Raw genomic sequence first — 22,578 nt, forward strand, 5'->3', positions numbered from 1 at the left:
TCCGGGCGGGGACAGGGAGAGGCGGGACCCCGGCCGCAGCAGGCAAGGCTCCCGAGCCCCTGCGCCCGTTCGAGTCCCCGTGGTTCCCGCGGACATTCCCTTCCCACAGCGCAGTCCCCGCGGAGGAGGCCTGGACCCCGCGCTCGGTGCGCCCGCGGTGCGAGCTGGGCTCCTGGGACGCGGGGCTGCGGGTGGCGGAGCCGGAAGCCCGGGCTCGGGGCTGAGGGAATCCCCGGCGGCGCGAAGGCGGGAAAGGGGGCGGGCACCCGAGCTGCCTTCCGGGCCGAGCGCTGGGCCGAGGGTGGGGAAGGGAGGCCCGGCCGGGTGGGAGCTGGTCGGCAGCCCGGGGCCTTGGAAGGACACGGGGCCGCCACCCACCTGCACCTGCGGCCGCGGGGGCGCTGGGCCTTGAAGGGCACAACCAGAGGGTGACGGCTGGGCCGCCTGCACCAGGCCCCGGGCAGGGGGACCCCGGCCACGGGGAGCGGAGCTGGCGGTGGAGGAGGCGGCGCGGCCCCTGGAAGTGACTGCGGGGAGCGGGCGGGACGGCCGGGAAGGCGGTTCTCCAGGGAGGACACTCCCAGGGGCTCCTCCGGGAGAGCAGCTGGAAGGAGAGGAAGCTCAAGGGGAAATGCAGTGAGCTCAGAAGCCTTGTTCTAAGGCAAAGCCCTGTAAACCTTTTTTATTTAAAACTAGAGGCCTGACTTGCACGAAATGCATGCAAGAGGAGGCCTTCCTTCCCCCAGCTGCCGGCACCGGCTGCCCTCTCGCACTTGGGACCTAGGCTCTGGTCCCTCGCAGCCCTGGCTTTGTCCGGAAGGACATCTGGCCTAATTAGCATATTATGCTTTTATTATGATAGATGATTATAGATGTTTGGAGCCAAAAAGGAAAACAAAGTTAGGAGGGAGGATTTTGCATTTAACTATTTCAAATTATTGTATAGTTCTAGTAAATAATAACAGTATATCAAATAGTGATGCTTTTTTCCATTTTACCCCGTGAGGAATTTTACTGTGTTTATCTTGAGCTGCTATTACGATAATTGTCCTGCCTGAAGGATCAAGTTTTACCCATTTAAGGGATTTTATAGAGAGTTTTGCTCACCTATATGATACACAGGATAATAATTCAGTAAAAACGGAAAATATAGAGCTAAAATTCTCTCAGGTCTAAAAACCACTAATAGTTGTTGGTGTAATATAATCTTAAAAAGAGGAGGACATGGAGCTTTTTAATGACCAAATTGTCAAGCAATGTCCGTGTTTTGGTGTACCTCCTCTTAAACAACCATGTGCCCCCACATTACACTGAGTAATGACTGTAGGGGTTTTATCAGCCTTTTACCCTGGACTAGTTGCCACTGCCACTTTCCCGCGTCAGCTCCTCCCTCAGTCTAGAAGGCCTGAACTCCAGGTTCCTACTCTCTTCCTCTTTGCCAGAGAACAGTCTAAACAGTGTCACATACTTTTCGACGGTATTGATCTTGATTTTTCTAGACACGCGCACCCCCACATTTAAGGGCTGGCCGGTTTGCAAAAGTCACCTCCTCTATCCTTCCTGCACTTCCAGGATTGGGTCCACGGGACTAAACGAACTCTTAATCTTCCCTGGACAGCCAGCTGGCTACACCAAAGGTGATCCTTACACAACACCACAAGAGGATGGCATCACTGAATGGCTGCTTTGAGCGTATTAATTTCCCGATGCCTTTTGTTTACCAAACACAATGTGAAAAACAAGGGTATTCATCTACTCCGTCGTGCTGTAACAAAATGCTGCATGCTGGGTGGCTTAAACAACAGAAATTTACTTTCTCACGGTTCTGAAGGGTGGAAGTCCACCATCACGGTGCCAGCAGGGTTGGTATCCCGTGAGGACTCTCTCCTCGAGGTGCAGACGGCTACCTTCTCACCGTGTGCTCACATGACCTCTCCTCTGTGTGAGCACATAGAGAGAGAGAGGGAGAGATCGTCCTTTTTTTTTTTTTCCTTTTTATTGAATTTCTTGGGGTGATACTGGTTAACAAAATTACATAGGTTTCAGGTGCACAATTCTACAACACATCATCTGTACACTGTATTGTATATTCACCACCCCAAGTCAAGTCTCCATCCATCACCATTTATCCCCATTATACCTTCCTCCACCTCCCCTCATCCCCCCTCTCCCTGGCAATCACCACATATTGTCCATATCCATGAGTTTTTCCTCCCTTTTTTTCCCTCTTTTGCTCAATCCCTCCACCCCACCCCTCACCCAGCCCCTTTTTCCCCAACAGCTGTCAGCCTGCTCTCTATCTATGAGTCTTTCTCTGTTTTTGCTTGTTAGTTCCTTTTTTTCATTAGGTTCCACATATGAGTGAAATCATATGGCACTTGTCTTTCTCTGGCTTATTTCACATAGCATAATGCTGTCACAAACTGTAAGATTTCCTTCTTTTTTATGGCCGAGTAGTATTCCATTTGTGTAAATCACTTTTTTTTAATTGTCTAAAGTTTTACATAAGTCTCCTTTTTCCCCAGTTGACCCCCCGCCCCCAGACATTTCCAACCCAGGCAAGCCCCCACCGCCCCAGTGTCTGTGTCCATTGGTTATGCTAATATGCGTGCATACAAGTCCTTTGGTTGCTCTCTAACCCCCTCCCCCCCCCCCCCGCCACCTCCCCTGCCATTTGTCTCTGGATCTATTCTTGTTCATCAAATTATGTTGATAATTATATCCCGCATATGAGTGAGATCATGTGATATTTATCTTTCTCTGACTTGCTTATTTCACTTAGCATAATGCTCTCCAGTTCCATACATGCTGTTGCAAATGGTAAAAGTTCCTTCTTTTTGTATAGTGGCATAGTATTCCATTGTGTAGATGTATCAAAGTTTTTTAATCCACTATTCTGCTGATGGGCACTTAGGCTGTTTCCAAATCTTAGCTATTGTAAATTGTGCTGCTATGAACATAGGGGTGTATATATCCTTTCTGATTGGTGTTTCTGTTTTCTTGGGATATATTCCTAGAAGTGGGATCCCTGTGTCAAATGGGAGTTCCATTTTTAACTTTTTGAGGAAACTCCATACTGTCTTCCACAGTGGCTGCACAAGATCTTCCTTATTTAAAATGTTTTCTTAATTTTTCTTCTTTAATGGATGGTAGAGACAGGACTGCAAAGTTAGTCCTTTCTTTGTATGTACAGGAATGCCTCCTCTTCCTCTTCTCATATGGCCACAGTCCTATTGGATAAGGGCCCCATCCTTAGGACCTCATTTAACCTTAATTACTTCCTAAAGACCCTATCTCCAAACACAGTCACTTTGGGATGTAGTAGTACTTCAACACATGAATTTGGGAGAGGTTCACAAATCAGTCCATAGCAATAACCACAGTACTAGGAAACACAGCAACAATATTTGTGGCATGAGAGGTATTTTAAATACCTTAAATTGAGAATACCTATGTTTAAAGATTTAATAATATATCAGATTTTTAAGTCCAGCCATACTGATGGCAAGGAGATGAGTGTTGAACAGTGGCATGATTAATTTTTATATGGTAGGGACAAATAATTTTTACATGTGTATATATCAGTTCACTAATGTTAGATTTCTTTAGAGAAAACTCAGTGAGGGTGGAGCTGCAGAAATGGAGAAGCCATAACGCACTGGCTATTGTTAACGGGCATAACAAAAATTCTGAGTGGAATGGAGCTCAAGTAGGTCCTCTGAGTAGAGGACAGAAACGTTAGTATTTATTACTACTGTTGTAGTGCGTTAGATTTTGTTATTTGTTTGTTTTAACAGTATTTACTCTGCACTAGTTTGGATATGAATCAAAGCAGCGATGGATGTGTGAAAAAGATTAGCAGTGTGAATCTTGACAAACTTATAAATGACTTCTCACAGATAGAAAAGGTATGTAAAGATATCAAACAGTTGAAGTGAATAGGGAAAAAGTGGAACAGATTTTGCCAGTGGAAGGAGTTGGAAAGAAAGAAAAATGTACAACCCAAAATGAGCAGGGTAAAGACAATGGGAATGTACTTTGCTAAGTAAGTCCTTAAACATCCGTATTTAACACATTGTTTGCGGGTAGTTTTTATCACGCGCTAACAAGTGGCGCGGGCCATTTTTGCTAATGTTTTGCGCAAATGGCAACGTTCAGTAAAATTACGATAACTTTAGTTTACGTATTTATACGTTACCCGCATTCTATCGCTAGTCTATAAAAAAAGTATCCTGCGTCTATAAAATACGTGTCCCGCGCTCTACTACCAGTCAACGTAAAACGTATAAATATGTTTCCCGCATACAATGTGTTAAAATATATATGGTTTTGGCTCATTTGCACTAATGCATCAAAATGTCAAGGCAATAAATAATTGATACAGTTTTGCTAAAGTTAAAGGGAAAATACCTACTTAAATGCCCAAGATGGCCATAAACTCAGGAATGATTTAGTAAGAATTGAAGTAGATTCAGTCCTCAGTGTCTTACCATTATGACTAAAAGGTTTTTTAGTCTTTCCTATTCTACCTCTTCCCTTTCCTTCTCTTTTGCCTAAAAGCAGACCCACTTGAAGTCCTCCCTCCACAACTCTGGACAAGTTTCATGATATGGTATTTTTTAAGAGTCTTATCTCTTACAGACACATAAAGATGGTAATATTTATAGATGAAATAAAATAATGTCAGAGTTGCTTTGAGATAAATTCAGAAGTGAAGACAACAGGGAAGTGGCTATAGAAGATATGAGACTGGTCATGAATTGATAATTTCTGAAGGTGTTTGATGAGTTTATAGCAGCTGTTATACTATTCACACAGATATCAGAGAGATATATTCAAGAATGTTTATTGTCTGCAAGGGCAAAAAAGTGGAAACAACACAAATTTTCCTCAGTAGTGAACTACTTAAATAAATTGCAGAATATGCATACATGACACTCAGTGCAGCTATTAAGAGAATGAGGTAGACCTATATGTGCTTATATGACATCATCTCAAGAGAATAATACTAAGTGCAACATAGTACAGAGCAGAGTATAATATGATCCTTCCCTTCAGGTATCTAATCTAATAAAAGAGAAACATGCAAATTGACCGTACCTTTGCTATGCCCAAGCCACGCCCACCAGCCAATCAGAGCGACTATATGCAAATTAACCCAACCAAGATGGTGGCCGGCAGCCACGGAGCTAGAGCAAGCAGGAAGCTTGTTTGCCCTGGCAATGGAGGAAGCCAAGTTTCCTGCCTGCCCTGGCTGGCTGTGGCCTCCGCTAAAGGCAACAAAGTTTCAATTATAGAAGACAAATAAATCCCAGATACCTGCTTCCAGCCACCCTCCACTGGGAGCTTGGGTGGCTGGGGGCCGTGGCCAGCCTGCAAACAGCCATCAGCCCCTCACCTAGGCTGGCCAGGCACCCCAGCGGGGACCCCCACCCTGAAGGGGCTGTGGCCAGCCTGCAAACAGCCATCAGCCACTCACCCAGGCTGGCCAGGCACCCCAGCGGAACCCCCACCCTTAACCAGGACACACTTCAGGGCAAACCAGCCAGCCCCCACCCATGCACCAAGCATATAATAAAAGGGTAATATGCAAATTGACCCTAACAGCAGAACGACTGAGAATGACTGGTCACTATGACACACACTGACCACCAGGGGGCAGACGCTCAATGCATATTAACAGCATTGATTTGGTTATGATATATATTGTTTTCTCTACAGAAAATGGTAGAAACTTCTGGAAGGAACAACGTACTGAATATGCAGTTGGAAAAAGCTAACTGTTTATTAAAAGGAATGCAAACAAATGAGGCCTCACTTAAAGAAGGTTAGTTCTTGGCTGCCTGGAAAAATACTAATATCATGAGAGTGCTTTTGGGTACAACAGTGATTAATATTGCACCATACGTTTGTAAAATATTTAAAATTCACACAGCACTTTCTAGACTGTCATTTTATCCTTAATATAGCCCTAAAGGACAGGTAGGACTGATTTTATTACTCCATGTCAGTAATGAAGAAAAACAAGATAAAAGAAGTTAAATAATTTATCTGAGTCCACTCAGCTAAGAAATGGCAAATCCAAGAATCAATCCAGGCTTTCAGAATCATGGGGGAAATACAGTGGAATTCCTGCCTCACAATAACTCCAAAATAAATACCAGGTGGGTAAAAAGTTTAGTGTTAACACGGGCGGTCCCAGTCTGGCGCTCTCCCCTGTGTTCTGAGACACCTACGCCACGTGTTGCTCAGCTCCCCATGGCCGCCCTCTCAGCTGCACCCACCCTCACTGTGCCTGACAGGAGCCTGGGTTCCCTGCGCTAGGGCGGGGCCCTGTGGAGGTGGCATTTCTCTGCGGGGCTTGCTTTCAGGGAGGGAAACTGGTTAGTTTGGGGGCAGGATTGCAGACATAGTCATTTTTCACTAGTTTTGCGTTTCATGTGTATTTTATATTTGAAAATATAATTAAACACTTTTTAAACATCCAGTTCTCATTTTAAATCTAATGGCCTTTTGGCTAGATAATACGCAGCAGAAGTAAACGAACTAGTATGATTGACAACTCATAAAGTCAAGTGTGTGCTAATTCACTTAGAGAAGAACAAACTCTATATACAATTAAATTTGTTCAACAATAAAGAATGAGATCTTGATATTTTATTTTCCACATTTAACACCAGATAAAAAATTTCTTTGCCATTTCAAGATGATAAATAATATTAGTACTGAGGACTAAGTGCTATAAAAATTATTGTCATGCATAATTGTATTTAACATTTCCAACTGCTTTATGAAATAGGTGTTAATATGCAAATTACTAGTTAATGGTAGAGCCTAAATTTGAGCTCAACAATTGATTAAAGTATATAGGATAAGAAGTAGTTTAGTATTCTGAACTATAGTTTTTAAGAGTTGAATATGACAATAGTATTGTTCAAACTATATTATAAAGTCTATTAGAAATTATAATTGGGTAAATGTTTGCAAAGAGAATTGAAAGCTATTATTCTAAAATAATGAATGGTGTTCTAAGGAACAATTCCCTATTGAGCCAGTTTCCTTTGTTAAAAAAAATGTGTTGGGAGAGCCACCTTGTGTTCAAATTGTGAAATGCACATTTTAAAAACATGCAGTATACTTCCAGTTTCAGGACTCGGTTTTCAATTTGCTGAGTACTGAGGTCCCATATTGCATGAATTACTGGGCTCATGCTTCTAAAAGACACAAAGACAAGTGATAGCGGAGCCTATGCCCCCTTAATTTTTTAATTGTAGCAGCTAACATGGTAACATACGCGAAGCAGGTATTGTCACATGTAATTTGACCATCGTCCTTACTGGGAAATAGCAAGAGAGGGAAAAAATGGAGGATGGGGGGAACTTTGTCTGAATAGAAGGTGGGAATGATACCCATCAAAGGCTTAGCTGTTGCTGGTGGTACCCAAGAGTACACTGAAAGCTTCATGCACACATCAGGGCACTAATGCTTGCAAGGCTTTGTCTCCCACGGTGGAGAAGTCATTGGCACCAAAGCGCTGATGCCCTGTCACTCACCATGTTGGGTGTTTACTCCTTTAGTTACTACTGCCTTGTCCTGGAACTCGGGCATAAAAATACTAAGAGGACAGGTCTGAGGACAGGGAGGAAGTAAAGCAGTGTCTCATCCCAAATGCCACCTCACCAGCTCTGACTGTCTATCTTTGAACAAAACTTGATGTACCTCGGCTCTCTGTCCCCGGATGTTCTTTCATGGGAAACTCACATGGATGCGCTCCTCGAAGCCCCCCGGCAGTCCACATGTGCCTCACTTCTAGGGCAGGTCTTGCTGAGGTACATGAGCGGCTCCCTGTCCTACTGCATTTATTGTGCCTTAGAGAACTCTACTAAATCCTGAATTGCATTTGACTTTCAGGGTGGTTGTTATATAATTTACTTTGAGATGCCTTATAGCTTTGTTAAGATCTGCTCATTGTCACAAACAGTATTTTATTTTATGTATTTCAACTTTGAGAAAATGATTCCAAAATGAAAGCAAATAATCTTCAAATACATTTATCTCTTATGTTTTAGAATGTGCTACTCTTCATAATATGGTAAAAGGGCTACAACAGACCATTGAATATCAACATAATTTGAAAGGTAAGTTAGACAAAAAATAAATCTTAAAAAATATGATGTATTTAAGCACCTTTAAAGATGAGAATTTTTAAATTGTTGACAATAAGTTCCTTTTAATTTGGTCTTGTTAAATTTATCAGCAAAAGGAAGGGCACCTTACTACTGAGTAATACATCCTCAATTATTAAGAAATGAATGCCATGCTGAACAGAACAGTTCAGTCCTATTCTGACAGGAACATCAGGGTTTTATAAGCTATCATAATCATTCTCTTTATTACTTTCAAATGTTTCAAAGTATATTTGCTCCCAGTAGTACTCTTGCTTTCAGTACCCATGTTCAGTTTTGAAGGGTAGATGTTCACTAGTAGTTGCACAGTGAATATTCTACTCAAAAACTGCAATGATCATCCTAGCTGGTTTGGCTCAGTGGATAGAGCAACAGCCTGCAGACTGAAGGGTCCCAGGTTTGATTCCGGTCAAGGGCACATGCGCAGGTTGTGGGCTCGATCCCCAGTGGGATGCAAGCAGGAGGCAGCCAACCAATGATTCTCTCTCATCATTGATGTTTCTATCTCTCTCTGCCTCTCCCTTCTTCTCTGAAATCAATAAAAAATATGCTTAAAATTTTTTTAAAAAAAACTACAGTGACCATTTCCTGCTCAATTCCTCATCCAAGATACTAAAGAAAACCAACTCATTGAGTATATAATGAATCCAAAAACAATGCACACTTAAGGCTTTCCTCCTGGTCTGATACCAAAGGAGAATAACCAATTTTAGAAAAGTATATTGCAAAATTATTAGAATCCAAGAGATTAAAGTGGATTTTGGCTAGGTCAGAGGAAGATTACTTGTCAAATATCAGAATCAGGTGGATCCTACAGTGACACAAAATGCTATTTGAATTTATAACTACTCTAGCCAGAGCAGCAACAACCTTACACCTTAAGGGAGTAGCCATATGTGTTTGAAAACCTAGTGTTGAATCTGGTAGGATGATGGGAAAAAGCATTGCTAACAATAATCACATGTCGACTGCACTACAGATGAAAGCCAGCATAGAGCCAGCTGAAATATCTATAATAATAAAAGCATAATATGCTAATTAGACTGGATGTCCTTCTGGACGATCTTCCAGACAAAGCTGGGGCTGCAAGGGAAGCCAGGGTCCCGGGTGCCAGAGGGAAGCCCAGGTCCCAGGTGCCAGAGGGAAGCCGGGCAGCCGGGGGAAAGAAGACCTACTCTTGCACGAATTTCGTGCATTGGGCCTCTAGTAATCCTATCTAATAAAAGAGAAACATGGTAATTAGCTGTACCTCCGCTACCCTTCCCATTGGCTAATCAGGGTGATATGCAAATTAACTGCCAGCCAAGATGGCGGCCGGCAGCCAGGCAGCTTGAAGCGAACATGAGGCTTGCTTGCTTCAGTGACGGAGGAAGCCAACGTTCCCTGCCTACCGCTGCTGGCCTCTGAGCTTGCAGTTTGAAACATTGTTACAAATATAGAAGCTAAACAAAACCCCAGAAACCTGCTTTCAGCCAGCCGGGATCTCAGAGCTGGAGTTGAAACAGTGTTTTGATTATAGAACCCAAACAAACCAGATACCTGCTTTCAGCAGCCGAGGCCTCAGAGCTGGAGTCAAGCCTCAGAGCTAAAGCTGGTCCAGAATAAAAAAAAGAAAAAAAGGAGCAGTTGGGAGCTTCAGTCACCCGCCAGCCTGAAAACAGCCCTCAGCCCCTCACCCAGACTGGCCAGGCACCCCAGTGGGGACCCCCACCCTGAAGGGGGTGTGATCAGCTGCAAACAGCCATCAGCCCCTCACCCAGGCTGGCCAGGCACCCAAGCGGGACCCCCCACCCTGATCCAGGACACCCTTCAGGGCAAACCAGCCGGCCCCCACCCATGCACCAGGCCTCTATCCTATCTAGTAAAAGGGTAATATGCCTCCCAGCACCGGGATCAGCGGAGCCACGAGGCCTCCCAGCACTGGGATCAGCGTGACAGGGGGCAGCCCCCAAACCCCCTGATTGCCCTGCGGCTCTGTGTGTGACAGAGGGCGGGGCCACAACCTCCCTATCCACCCTGCTCTGTTTGTGACAGGGGAAGGTGCCCAAACCCCCTGACCAGCCCTGCTCTGTGCCTGATAGGGGGGAGCTCCCCAACCCCCTGATCGCCCTGCGGCTCTGTGTGTGACAGGGTGCGGCACCCCAACCCCACCCCCCACGGGCCCTGCTCTGTGTGTGACGGGGTAGAGCCATAACCTCCCCATCGGCCCTGCCCTGAGTGTGACAGGATGTGATGCCCCAACCCCCTGATCCGCCCTGCTCTGTGTGTGACGGGGGCAGTGCCCCCAACTCCCCTATCGGCCCTACTCTGTGAGTGACGGGGGGAGCTCCTCAACCCCCTGATCGGCCCTGCTCTGTGCGTGACAGGGGGGAGCTCCCCAACCCCCTGATCGACCCTACTCTGTGCATGACAGGGTACGGAGCCCCAACCCCCCTGATGGGCCCTGCTCTGTGAGTGACAGGGGGCAGCGCCCCAACTCCCTGATTGGCCCTGCGCTGTGTGTGACAGGGGGTGGCACCACAACCTCCCCATCGACCCTGCCTTGAGTGTGACCGAGGGCGGTGCCCCAACCCCCCAATCGGCCCTACCCTGAGCGTGACTGAGGGTGGCATCGCAACCTCCCGATCCTCCCTGCTCCTTGCATGATAGGGGGCGGTGCCCCAACTCCCCAATCAGCCCTGCTGTGAGCCCGACCAGGGGCTGCACCTAGGGATTGGGCCTGCCCTCTGCCACCCGGGAGCAGGCCTAAGCCAGCAGGTCGTTATCTCCCGAGGGGTCCCAGGCTGCGAGAGGGCACAGGCCGGGCTGAGGGACCCCCCCTCCCCCCCGAGTGCACAAATTTTTGTGCACCGGGCCTCTAATATAATATAAAGCATTAAGGAGGTCCAGTTTCTACAGCAGATGGCTTTAGTTCACAGCTAAGCATGTGGTGCTATTCAGCCTACATACAGATATGCCAAAGCCAGATAATGTGCAAGGGCTACAGCATTTAGATAGGTTGACCAATTTTCCTGGCAGAGGGAAGACTTAACATTATTAAAATGTACATTTTCCTGAAGTTAATAAACACATTTAACGCAATCTTAATTAAAATACTAACTTTTGGCCCTGACTGGTTTGGCTCAGTGGATAGAGCATCGGCCTGCGGACTGAAGGGCCACAGGTTTGATTCCAGTCAAGGGCATGTACCTTGGTTGCGGGCACATCCCCAGTGGGAGGTGTGCAGGAGGCAGCTGATCGATGTTTCTCTCTCATCGATGTTTCTAACTCTCTATCCCTTTCCCTTCCTCTCTGTAAAAATCAATAAAATATATATTTTTTAAAATACTAAATTTTGGGTGGGAGAGAAGACTGTATACAATAATATTAAAATTTATTTGACCAAAAACAAACAAACACACAAGAATAAACAAGAAAACCAAGAGGAAGGAGAATTTCCATTACCAGATAATAATATGCTCTGAATTTGTTAGAATGAAATTGATATGGCATTTGACATAGAAATTGAAAAACGTATTCATGGAAAGAATAGAGAAACAGATTCTAGAAAAGGCCCCAATATTTGTTACTGTAATATTTCAATGTATTGGAAAAAAGAATGGCATTTCAACATACAGTACTGACACAACCAGCTTTCCACCTGGAGGAAAAGAAAGCTGGACTCTCCCACCACATCAGAAATAAATTCCAGATGAACAAAAGACTTTAGTGTAAAAGAGAATACAAACTTAAAGGAAAATCTAGGCTACATGTACAACCTAATGCCATGTACTACTCTTCATAATATGGTAGAACCACTCTGGGAACCTCAGACGCTATATAAGGGAAAAACAGAACTAACAGACTTTTAAAAACAGAATGAATAGACTTTTTAAAAAATATGTTTTTATTGATTTCAGAAAGAGAGGGAGAGAGAGAAACATCAATGATGAAAGAGAATCATTGATCAGCTGCCCCCTGCACACCCTACACTGGGGATCGAGCCTGTAACCGGGCTTGTGCCCTGACCAGAAATCAAACTGTGACCCCCTGGTTCATAGGTCAACGCTCAACCACTGAGCCATGCCAGCCAGGCAGGACTAATAGACTTTCTTATGCAACAAGAGCACCAACAATAGCAACAAGAAAGGACTTGGCATGCCATTTTGTCACACAGAAGTCAAAAAATAAATAATTTATTTCAAAACATAATTTCAAATACTAACGTAACTTAATATCTACAATATACAAAGAGCTCTACAAACTGACTAGCAAAGATAAAAGGAAAAAGTATAATGGGCAAAAGATATGACTGAAACTATGAGAATGTGTATGTATATATGCATAGGTATGATCCAGAGATCAAGAGCACGGAGAAAAACACAGAAGGATACACAATTATACCAGGGGTGTGGAGGTGGAGAGAGAAAAAAAGAGGGAGAGGAAGAAGGTAGAAAGAAAACAAGAGAGAGGCAAGACTGTGCTAAGAGTATCGCAACATGTAGGCTATGATCCCACTTATGTAAAATTATAAAAATGCATGCATAGAAAAGCTACAGACTTGGAGGAATGTCTATTTTTAAGAAATAAGTTCTTTGCAAAGTAATATGTTTAGTACACTTTTATATTGGTAAAAACAAATGAAACCAGTAGAAATGTGTGATGTGTTTACATATAGTTGTATAAGCTGGGGGAAAGTAGGGAAGGAATACACAGGCTGTAAGCATTGATACCTTCAGTGAGGTGCGTGGGAGGGGAGAGATGCTTAGCTTCCCTTTAACCACTTTTCTTAGTACCACTCTCTCCTGGTCTCTGGACACGTCCCAGTCTCCTTGGAGCAGTGGTTCTCAACCTTCCTAATGCCGCGACCCTTTAATACAGTTCCTCATGTTGTGGTGACCCCCAATTTCATTGTTACAAATTGAACATAATTAAAGCATAGTGATTAATCACAAAAACAATATGTAATTATATATGTGTTTTCCGATGGTCTTAGGCGACCCCTGTGAAAGGGTCGTTGGACCCCCAAAGGGGTCGTGACCCACAGGTTGAGTACCACTGCCTTATAGGATAGTCTTCCTTTGGCCACACCCAAATGTTTCTCAGGAACGTTCTCAAATGCACATAGTAAAGCTGTAGGTTCATTATCTCATTCCTAGAAATCTTCCCCTTTTAATGTTTCCCGAACTGTTGCATATTTTTCACTTACCCAAACCAGAAACCGAAAAGGTGGAGATCCCCCCTTCTCTTTTTTTTTTCTCCATGCCCCCCACCCCCTTTCTCTTTTGCAATCAGCCACTAAGGCTCCTGGTGACTCTCATCTAAATCCTTATCGTTATTTTTTCCTTTGTCTCCTACTGCCACTGGCCTAACTTAGGGTCCTGTTATTTCTTACTTGATCTGCCTTTTCTGACATGCATGCCTCTGGGGTCAAAACACTCCCATCATCCTCCGCACTGCCAAATAATATTAACTGTAATCATTTCACTTCACTATTCAAATTTCTTCAACGCCTCTGTAAAATTCATTGATGACTCCATAAAATAAAATTTAAAGTCAGACCTCCTACTAGGCTATGGCCCCAACCTACTTAACACACCTTCCTCAGAGTTTACTCCAACAGTGCTGTACTTCAGTTGTCACTTTCCCACGCGTGCTGCGCTCACCCCAGCCCACAGTCTTCTGAAACGCCCCCTCCCACCTGGGGTGAGCCTTAGCATTTAAGTCTCAGCTCAGATGCTTCCTCCTCAGTGTACTCTCACCTGACCTCATTCTGACGTGGGCTTTTGTCCCACAGGTCCCACGTACTTCAGACACACTGCCACTGCAGGGCGGCCATGGCGCATCACAACGACTTACACATCTCTCACCACAGGCTGCACAATTTGAAGAATGATTATATTTTTGTCTCACCATTCCAGTTTCACGTACTCTGTGCATATGTAATAGGTGTGTAATAGATGCTGTTTTCAAGGGTTGAGTAGTACATACATGAATGGAAACTTGAAAGGTGACATGTGTTCCCATGTAATTGAAAGGCGCTGTATATTAGGATGCTCTTTGATGGTTTTTACGCAGGTAAAAATGAACAACTGAAAAGAAATGCTGATCTTATGAAAGAAAAGTTAAAATCTCATGAACAGGTGAGTGTATGTATCTTTGTATCAATCAAGTCCCTGTAGAGCATTTGTCTTCTAAATTAGAAAAAAAAAGTGGTTGTTTTCATTAATAAAGATAGCCAAAATATAGAGTAAATATATATGTGTGTGAGTGTGTGTGCCAGAATTTGTAACAAATGAAAATTTTTAAAGAAATAGAAATTCTGAGGACTCTAGTCTTCTTGCAGACTGTAATGTACTAATATGTCACTTGTGCTTTTTCTTTCTACCAAAAAAATGCAACTATTTTGTTACATATTTTTAAATTATGTTCATAGAGTTTTTACTCTAGAGTATACATACTTTATTAGCACTTTTCAACTTTTTTACTACAAAGTAAATGAGTGTTTAATCTTTATGACTTGAGTAATATATTACAGTTTTATTGCACCATTTAAATGAAGGGGGTACTTAACCGCCAATTAATTCTCTCCCAGGGCCACCGTACCCTCTGTTACCTTTTCTTTTTTCCCATAAGAACAGCATAGTGTTAGCAACTATAGAACATACACACAACACAGTGACTAGAACATAAAGGTGCTCGGTAAACGTCAGTTCCCACCCCTCTGCCCTTTGGGAAGTTGATCACACGAATTAGTCTCCTCTCCCAAGAGCCAATATGTCAAACTCTGGCCTAAGATTTCCAAAATTCTAGTTGGATCTGTATGGAACTTAGAACTTCAGTTGGAAGGACCATCTCTAAATTCAATCTGGTTCCTCATTCGAGGAGCCTCTGAAGAAACAGTCTAATTCTAAAGCCCTGCAGAGCTCCTAGGTGTGACTCAGATGAAATAACCGGCATCTGGCTGCGCTCTTGGAAAATGTCGTCTCTCATCACTAATTCTGAGACAATTTAAACATCTCTGGAATATATCCCATGGTTTACTTTCCCCTTTCCTTTATCCTTTTTCCTTATTCTTTCCCATCCTTTCCATAGCTCATCTTTAGAGCTCAACAATAGATAGTGAAGTCAGAGTGTAATTGGGGTAGAGAGAAGGGGAGAAATGTTTGCCTCTTTTCTCGTCTCAGGTGTCAAGCCACAGAATACTGCTTTTTCTAGAGTACCATAGGGATTTTCAGAGGGTGGAAATTGATGAGAAAACACCACAGCCCAAGATTCTGCACTTCTAAATTAGCTACTGTCCAAAGCAAACCGAAGATGGCCTCAACCCAATGAGAATTCTCTAGTACAAAACCTCCAGGCACATCCAAAACATGAAAAACCACTACCCAGAAACAAACTCAGGAGGTACTTAATAAGCATGTTATGGGACTGGGAGAGGTTTTGTAACTTGTAGACAGAGAATCCTTAAGTTTTATAAAAACAAAAATACAACCAGAGGCTATTCCTTGGCATTTAAGGTTCCCAAAGGCAACCAAGAATAACTTGTTGGGGCTTGGTCCCCTTAGAAAGAGGAAGGACTGGCCCAGGCTGAAGTGGGGAGAAGAATCCAGTGTGACAGAGCCCAGCCCAAACACAGTCTCCATGCCTGGGGATGGGAGTGAAGACCCTGGGTCTTACCAATTAACAGAAGTATTCCACTTTAGTGATGGCATCTTCAGATGGCAAAGTCAATGGGGAATGAAAAGATAGATAGGTTTGTCTCTTGTTTCTCAGAGCAGTAACTGCTTAGTGCACCCAGTTGAGTCAGGAGTAGTTTATGAAAACCACTCCGTAGTTGCCCACTTTGGAACCTAGATACGTGCATATGAGGAATGGCAATTCATGAGATTCACCCAAATTCACCTGTACAGCTTTAATCAAAGTCAGTGTTTGGATAGGTTTGGCCATTCCTGCAAATTGCCTGGCAGGGTAAGTATCACAGTATGAATCTGGACTATATCCCCTTGAACTTATGTAACCTGGACAGATGTGCCTCTATGTTTAATCATAGCCATCTAAGCCAGGAGAGCTGGACTTTTTTACCTCTTCAGTATCACTGAATATCTATGAAAAGCTGTGAACCCTCTCTGAGGAGAAAGTTCATCAGTACATATGCACTCATATCTATAATAATAAAAGCATGATATGCCAATTAGACTGGACATCTTTCCGACGGCCTTCTGGACGAAGCCTGGGCTGCGAGAGAAGCCCAGGTCCCAGGTGCCTGCCGGCGGCCGGAGGGAAGCCCGGATCCTGGGTGCCAGAGGGCAGCCAATGTCAGAAGCCTGGGGAAGGAAGGCCTACTCTTGCACAAATTTCATGCATCAGGCCTCTAAGCCTATATAATAAAAGGCTAATATGCAAATCGACCGAACAGTGGAATGACTGATGGCTATGATGCGCACTGACCACCAGGGGGCAGATTATCAATGCAGGAGCTGCTCCCTGGTGGTCATTGCACTCCCACAGGGAGAGCACTGCTCAGCTAGAAGCCGGGTTCATAGCTGGTGAGCACAGTGGCGGTGGCAGGAGCCTCTCCTGCCTCCACGGCAGCACTAAGGATGCCCTACTGATGGTTTAGGCCTGTGGGGAGCGGGCCTAAGCCATCAGTTGGACATCTCCCAAGGGCTCCTGGACTGTGAGAGGGCACAGGCTGGGCTGAGGGGAACCCCCCAAGTGCATGAATTTCATTCACTGGACCTCTAGTATATGTATAATCTTACATACAATTTCAGGAAGTTAATGGATCCTCAAAAGCCCATTTACTGGGTCTAAGCTAAGAATTTCTCACTTAATTTTTTAAATTTATCTTTATTGTTGAAAGTATTGCAGATGTCCCCCCTTTTTTCCCATTGATTCCCTCCACCCTGTACCTGCCCCTTCCAGGCCTTCACTGTTGTCTGTATTTATGAGTTATGCACATATGTTCTTTGGTTAATCATTTCCCACTACCACTCCCAGTCCCACCCCTGCCTCCCCTCTGAGATTCGTTCTGACTTAATTTTTATTGGCATTCTCATTCATTCAACAAATATATATCAGCAGAGAGACACTAAGAGGCAGACATACAACAGTGATTCAAAGCGAAGCCCCTGTCTCATAGTGTTCAGAGGCTTTTCTTGACCGCTTGCCTTCATTGCTGTCTCTTTCTTACTACCTTCTTCACTGTTCTTCCCACTGTCCTTTCCTCTGCCTACATCTTGGGCCTGTGAGTGATTTCTTTATGTGGGGACATACCACTGAGAAAATTGTGAATTTTATCTTTGGGGACTTTCTCTTTCGTGGCCTACTTAATGCCCCTCTCCACATTAGCATAATATGTTCCCACAACCTAGGAAGCAAATCTCAGGCACCTGCTGAGCACGGCTCAAATCCCAAACCCATCCTATTCTAGCCTCCTTTATAAAGCTCTTTACGATGGGTAATGCTTACTCTCCTTCTGGGAATTAGGGATGTTTGTATAATTTTTAGATACAGAAGTTCATCCCACATTCATAAGGATTTATCCTACTTTAGGGAAAGCTGGTTGTCTATTTATTTTATTTTATCATTGGCTCTGAAGTATAACTTTGGCTTTTATTGGACCTATTTTAGTGCTGTCATGGTGTTTGTTCATAAAATGAAACAAAATGTTTCAAGCATCTATGAAATGCGCAACACTAGTGATGAGTCCTCAGAAAGCAAAAGTAAAAAGACATTGTCTCTAGATGGCCTCTGTCTCCTCGGACCAGAAATTGGTCCTTCTGAAAGCTGATTGAAACTGAACAACATCTTTCCCTTCTAGATATGATTACAGATCAAAAATTAATATAAAATTTGACAATTTTACCTTTCTAATTAATCAAAAGTAGCATGCACATATTTAAATTGAAGAATGAATATATTTTAATCTTTAGGAATATAAGAATAGCATTGCCAAACTTATAAGTGAAATGAAAATCAAAGAGGAAGGACATAAGACAGAATTAAGGAAACTTTACCAGGATATGCAGAAAAAAGGTAAGTTTTTATTTTTAATTTACTGAATTCTAAGATATCATAAAACAATTCAAATGCATATATTAATTTTTCTTGAGTGAACACTGCCTTGATGTATTTTAATTTAGGTTTTGTACCTAAATTATGTGATATAAATTACAACATGTCTAAATTGGATTCATGGTGTTTACACTTAATATTATTTTCTATGAAGCAATGTATAAAATTAATATAAAATGTATAATTTATAACTTTGATATTTATATACTCAGCATATTGAATATCATTTCACTAATGAAAGTTTCTACCTTCAGTAAAGCAGATCTTATGAGCCTATGTTGAAAGTTAAGTAGTTTCATAAGGGTGTTAAAAGTCTTTCCTTTTTAAAATTTATTTTGTTTTATTTTATGTTTCTTTATTGATTAAGGTATTACATATGTGTCCTTATCCCCCCATTGCCCCCCAACCCCACACACACTCGTGCCCTCACCCCCCTGGTGTCTGTGTCCATTGGTGATGCTTATATGCATGCATACAAGTCCTTTGGTTGATCTCTCCCCCATACCCCCACCCTCCTCTACCTTCCCTCTGAGGTTTGACAGTCTGATCAATGCTTCTCTGTCTCTGGATATGTTTTTGTTCATTATTTTATGTTGTTCATTCTTAATGAGACCTTATTTATGTACATTATGCAACTTGAAATAGATGACTGATGTAAATGTAAGCCTGCATCTATAAAACTGCAGAAAGAGTGCATAGAAGATAATCTTTGCAACCTTGAGTTAGGTACAACTTCTTGGAAAGAAACAAAAAGCACAAATAATAAAGAAAAAAATTCTAAATTGAACTTCATCAAAATTATTTATTTCTGTCTTTCAACACTGTTAGCAAGATGAAAAGACAGGCCATAGACTGGGAAATAATACTTGCAAATGCATACCTGCTAAAGGACTTATATCCAAAATTTAAAAAAGCGCTAACAACTCAATAATAAGCCAAACAACCCAATAAGAAAATGGGCAAAATATTTGAACAACACTTCCCCCAAGATATACAGATGGAAAATAAGCATTGAAAGCATGTTCAACATAATTAGTAAGCAGCAAAATGCAAATTAAAACTATAATGAGATACCACTTTGAACCTTTAGAAATACTAAAATGTGTATGTATGTATGTATGTGTATATATATATATATATATATATATATATATATATATATATGGAGCTACTGGAACTCTGAGTCCTTATTGGTGGAACTATGACATTAAACAGCCACTTTATTTTTTTTTTTTTTTTAATTTTTTTATTGCTTAAAGTATTACAAAGGGTATTACATATGTGTCCATTTTATCCCCCCGCCCTAGACAGTCCCCCAGCCTCCCCTATCCCCCAGTGTCTTATGTCCATTGGTTATGCTTATACGCATGCATACAAGTCCTTTAGTTGATCTCTTACCCCCCTACCTCCTGCCCCCCAACCCTCCCCGGCCTTCCCACTGCAGTTTGACAATCTGTTTGAGGCAGCTCTGCCTCTGAATCTATTATTGTTCAAAAGTTTATAATGGTCTCTATTATCCATGAATGAGTGAGATCATGTGGTATTTTTCCTTCATTGACTGGCTTATTTCACTTAGCATAATGCTCTCCAGTTCCATCCATGACGTTGCAAATGGTAAGAGTTCCTTCCTTTTTTGAGCAGCATAGTATTCCATCGTGTAGATGTACCACAGTTTTCTAATCCATTCATCTACTGATGGGCACTTAGGCTTAAACAGCCACTTTAAGCATACAATTTCTTCTGGCCCTCCAAGAAGCAGATAATTTTAAAAATCTCTATATGTTTGTAAATTATTTCTGAATAACCTGTGGATCAAAGTAGAAATCCTAAACGGTTTTTAACTGAATTATACAGACTACATTTCAAAACTGTAGCCCAGCCCATGTGGCTCAGTAGTTGAGCATCAACCCATGAACCAGGAGGTCACAGTTGGATGCTTGGTCAGGGCACATGCCCAGGTTGCAGCTCAATTCCCAGTAGGGGGTATGCAGGAGGCAGCTGATCAATGTTTCTCTCTCATCATTGATGTTTCTATTTCTCTCTCCCTCTCCCTTCCTTTCTCTCTAAAAAATCAATTTTAAAATATTAAAAAAAAACTGTGGGCACAGATAAAGCTGTGTTTATGGGTATATTTATAGGCTTAAATACAAATATTGGAAAATATTTAAATCAATTACCTAAATACCTATATCGAGAAGTTAGGAGGGAAATATCAAACTAAGCCTGAAGAAATTAGAAGGAAGTCAGATATTACTGAAATTACAAACACATACATAATAAAGAATCATATCCAAAAAATTTTGAAGAAAAAAAAAACTAATGAAATTGATTAACTCCCATCTAGACTGATCAAGAAAAAAATGGAGCAAGTACAATTAATCAATATCAGAAATGACACAGAAAATAATTTTAAACTTTAAAAATTGAATGAACTCCATAATTAACTGTATAAGCAAACATCTTTGTTAATAAATTTGAAATTTTTGTTGAATTAGACATTTTTGAAGAATCAAAAGCACACCAGAGGAAATAGAACATCTGAATTGTTCTATCTCCATTAAATTAAATCTATAATACTTTTCCCACAAAGAAAACCTCCAGGCTCAGATGGCTTTCCTAGTGAAATTCTACCAAACATCCAGGAAAAGTAATGCCAACGTTACACAAACCCTTGCAGAGGATGAACAAACAAAAGAAAGGAAACATTTTCCAGTTCATTTCATAAGGCCAACAGAATCTTGATAACAAAAGCTTTCAGGGTAATCTTATATAATAAAAGGCTAATATGCAAATAGACCAAACAGCAGAACAACCGAACAACTGGTCGCTATGACATGCGCTGACCAACAGGGGGCACGTGTGGAACATTGTGGGCGTCAGCAGCAGGTGGCAGAGTGCGGCACCTGGTGGGCGATGGCCACAGTGGGATGGTGGGGCAGGTGAGTGGGGACGCCAGACCAAGGCATGGCGCCAGTCGTTGTCATTGGGGCGAGCCTCTGGTGGTTACTGAAAATTCTTTGGTCCCATGTGCCGTGGTCCCTCCTGGCACTCACGCCTGCTGCCGGCACCAGAGCTGCCACTCACACCTGCTGCCGGCGCCTGGTGCCAGCCCCGATTGCTCAGTGCCATCAACCGAGTGGCAGTGGGTGCAAGCGGCAGCTGCCGGCCCCAATCGCCCCTGAGGGATTTTCCACCTCCCCCTGCTCCTGAAGGACATTTGGGACAACAGCCGCCGCTTGCACCATCAGCGGGTGCGAGCGGGGCCGGTGCCATCAGCGCATGGGAGCTGCAATGGCAGAGAGGGGACCTGGGCCCGCAGCCGGAGGATCCGGGCGGGGGCGTGGAGGATGGGCCAAGACTGCCCCTGTGCCCACCGCAGCCTCGCAGCCCACAGTTCCTTTCAAGGTGCACAAATTCGTGCACCGGGCCCCTAGTTGTGATAAAGAAAACCACACACCTGTTCTCTAATATAGTGTCTGAAGATGGACCCATTTCATGTTGTAATCACAGCTTCTGTGCATTGTGTCTGCAGCAGTGCTGCCTCCAGGCACATACTGAGTACAGACTGAGACCAGGTGGAGTTTGGGTAGCTAAATATATTCTTATGGGCTTTGCCTCACCCCAGGCTAAGATGGGGCCTTAGTGCTAGGCCCTGCTCCTAAATCCTGAATATGGGTAAGGCTGACTGCTGAAGATAGGAAAAGAGCCTCTAACAAAGAGAAAATCAACTCGGAGACATACAGAGGGGGAGACATGGGAAATGCTAGGGAATCATAGCTCACTTCCTACCTTTTCTTTGCACTATACAGAGAGGTTCAGCAAGAGAAAGGCCAAAACCTGTGGGTAGGCCTTGAATTGTCCCGCTGGGGCAATGGGAAGTGGTTGAAAGCTTTTGACACAGTGATGGCCATGCTTAGAGGTACACGTTAGGAAGACTAGCCTGGCAACAGTGTTGAGAGAGAGAGAGCTAGTGATAGAGAGTCTACTCTAGACACAGAGTTCAACTGAGGAAAAGTGAGGCCTGAAACTAAATAGGTCGTGGGTTCATTGTGGATGGAGGCCCCTTATCTGGGGGGCTTGTTGTAGACGAATGGACTCTTTCCTTTCTCCCTAAAGTCGAAAAGTTCGTTGAGGTTCCCATCTTGGATGGTACGGTATTATTTATAGGAATAGGGAAATTCAGAGAAGAGGAGATTTGATGAAAAATAAAAATATGATGTGAATGTCAGAGAGGCCAATTATAAGGAACAGAGTATAGCAGGTGCTTGGCGTGTCATCCAGGAATTTGGGGCCTTTCGACCTAGGAACCTAGGCTTTGTTTCCGTCTTAACCA

General features: G+C 43.1%; 1 protein-coding gene across 2 annotated transcripts in view; it reads left to right on the forward strand.

Annotated features, from left to right (window-relative positions):
* Positions 1-22,578, forward strand: part of CCDC152 (coiled-coil domain containing 152) — a 26,291-nt gene continuing 3,713 nt past the window's right edge. The window contains exons 1-6 of one of the 2 annotated variants that reach the window (XM_081089602.1): positions 1-157; positions 3,798-3,908; positions 5,722-5,827; positions 8,070-8,138; positions 14,244-14,308; positions 18,104-18,206. In XM_081089602.1, the coding sequence (XP_080945728.1) occupies positions 3,822-3,908; positions 5,722-5,827; positions 8,070-8,138; positions 14,244-14,308; positions 18,104-18,206 (430 nt within the window). In that variant the 5' untranslated portion in view covers positions 1-157; positions 3,798-3,821. Of the gene's footprint in view, positions 158-600; positions 637-3,797; positions 3,909-5,721; positions 5,828-8,069; positions 8,139-14,243; positions 14,309-18,103; positions 18,207-22,578 lie in introns of those variants that run through there. The other variant, XM_081089601.1, reaches the window with a different exon arrangement.

Source organism: Myotis nattereri (assembly GCF_964212035.1).
Source record: "Myotis nattereri genome assembly, chromosome: 4".
NCBI lineage: Eukaryota > Metazoa > Chordata > Mammalia > Chiroptera > Vespertilionidae > Myotis > Myotis nattereri.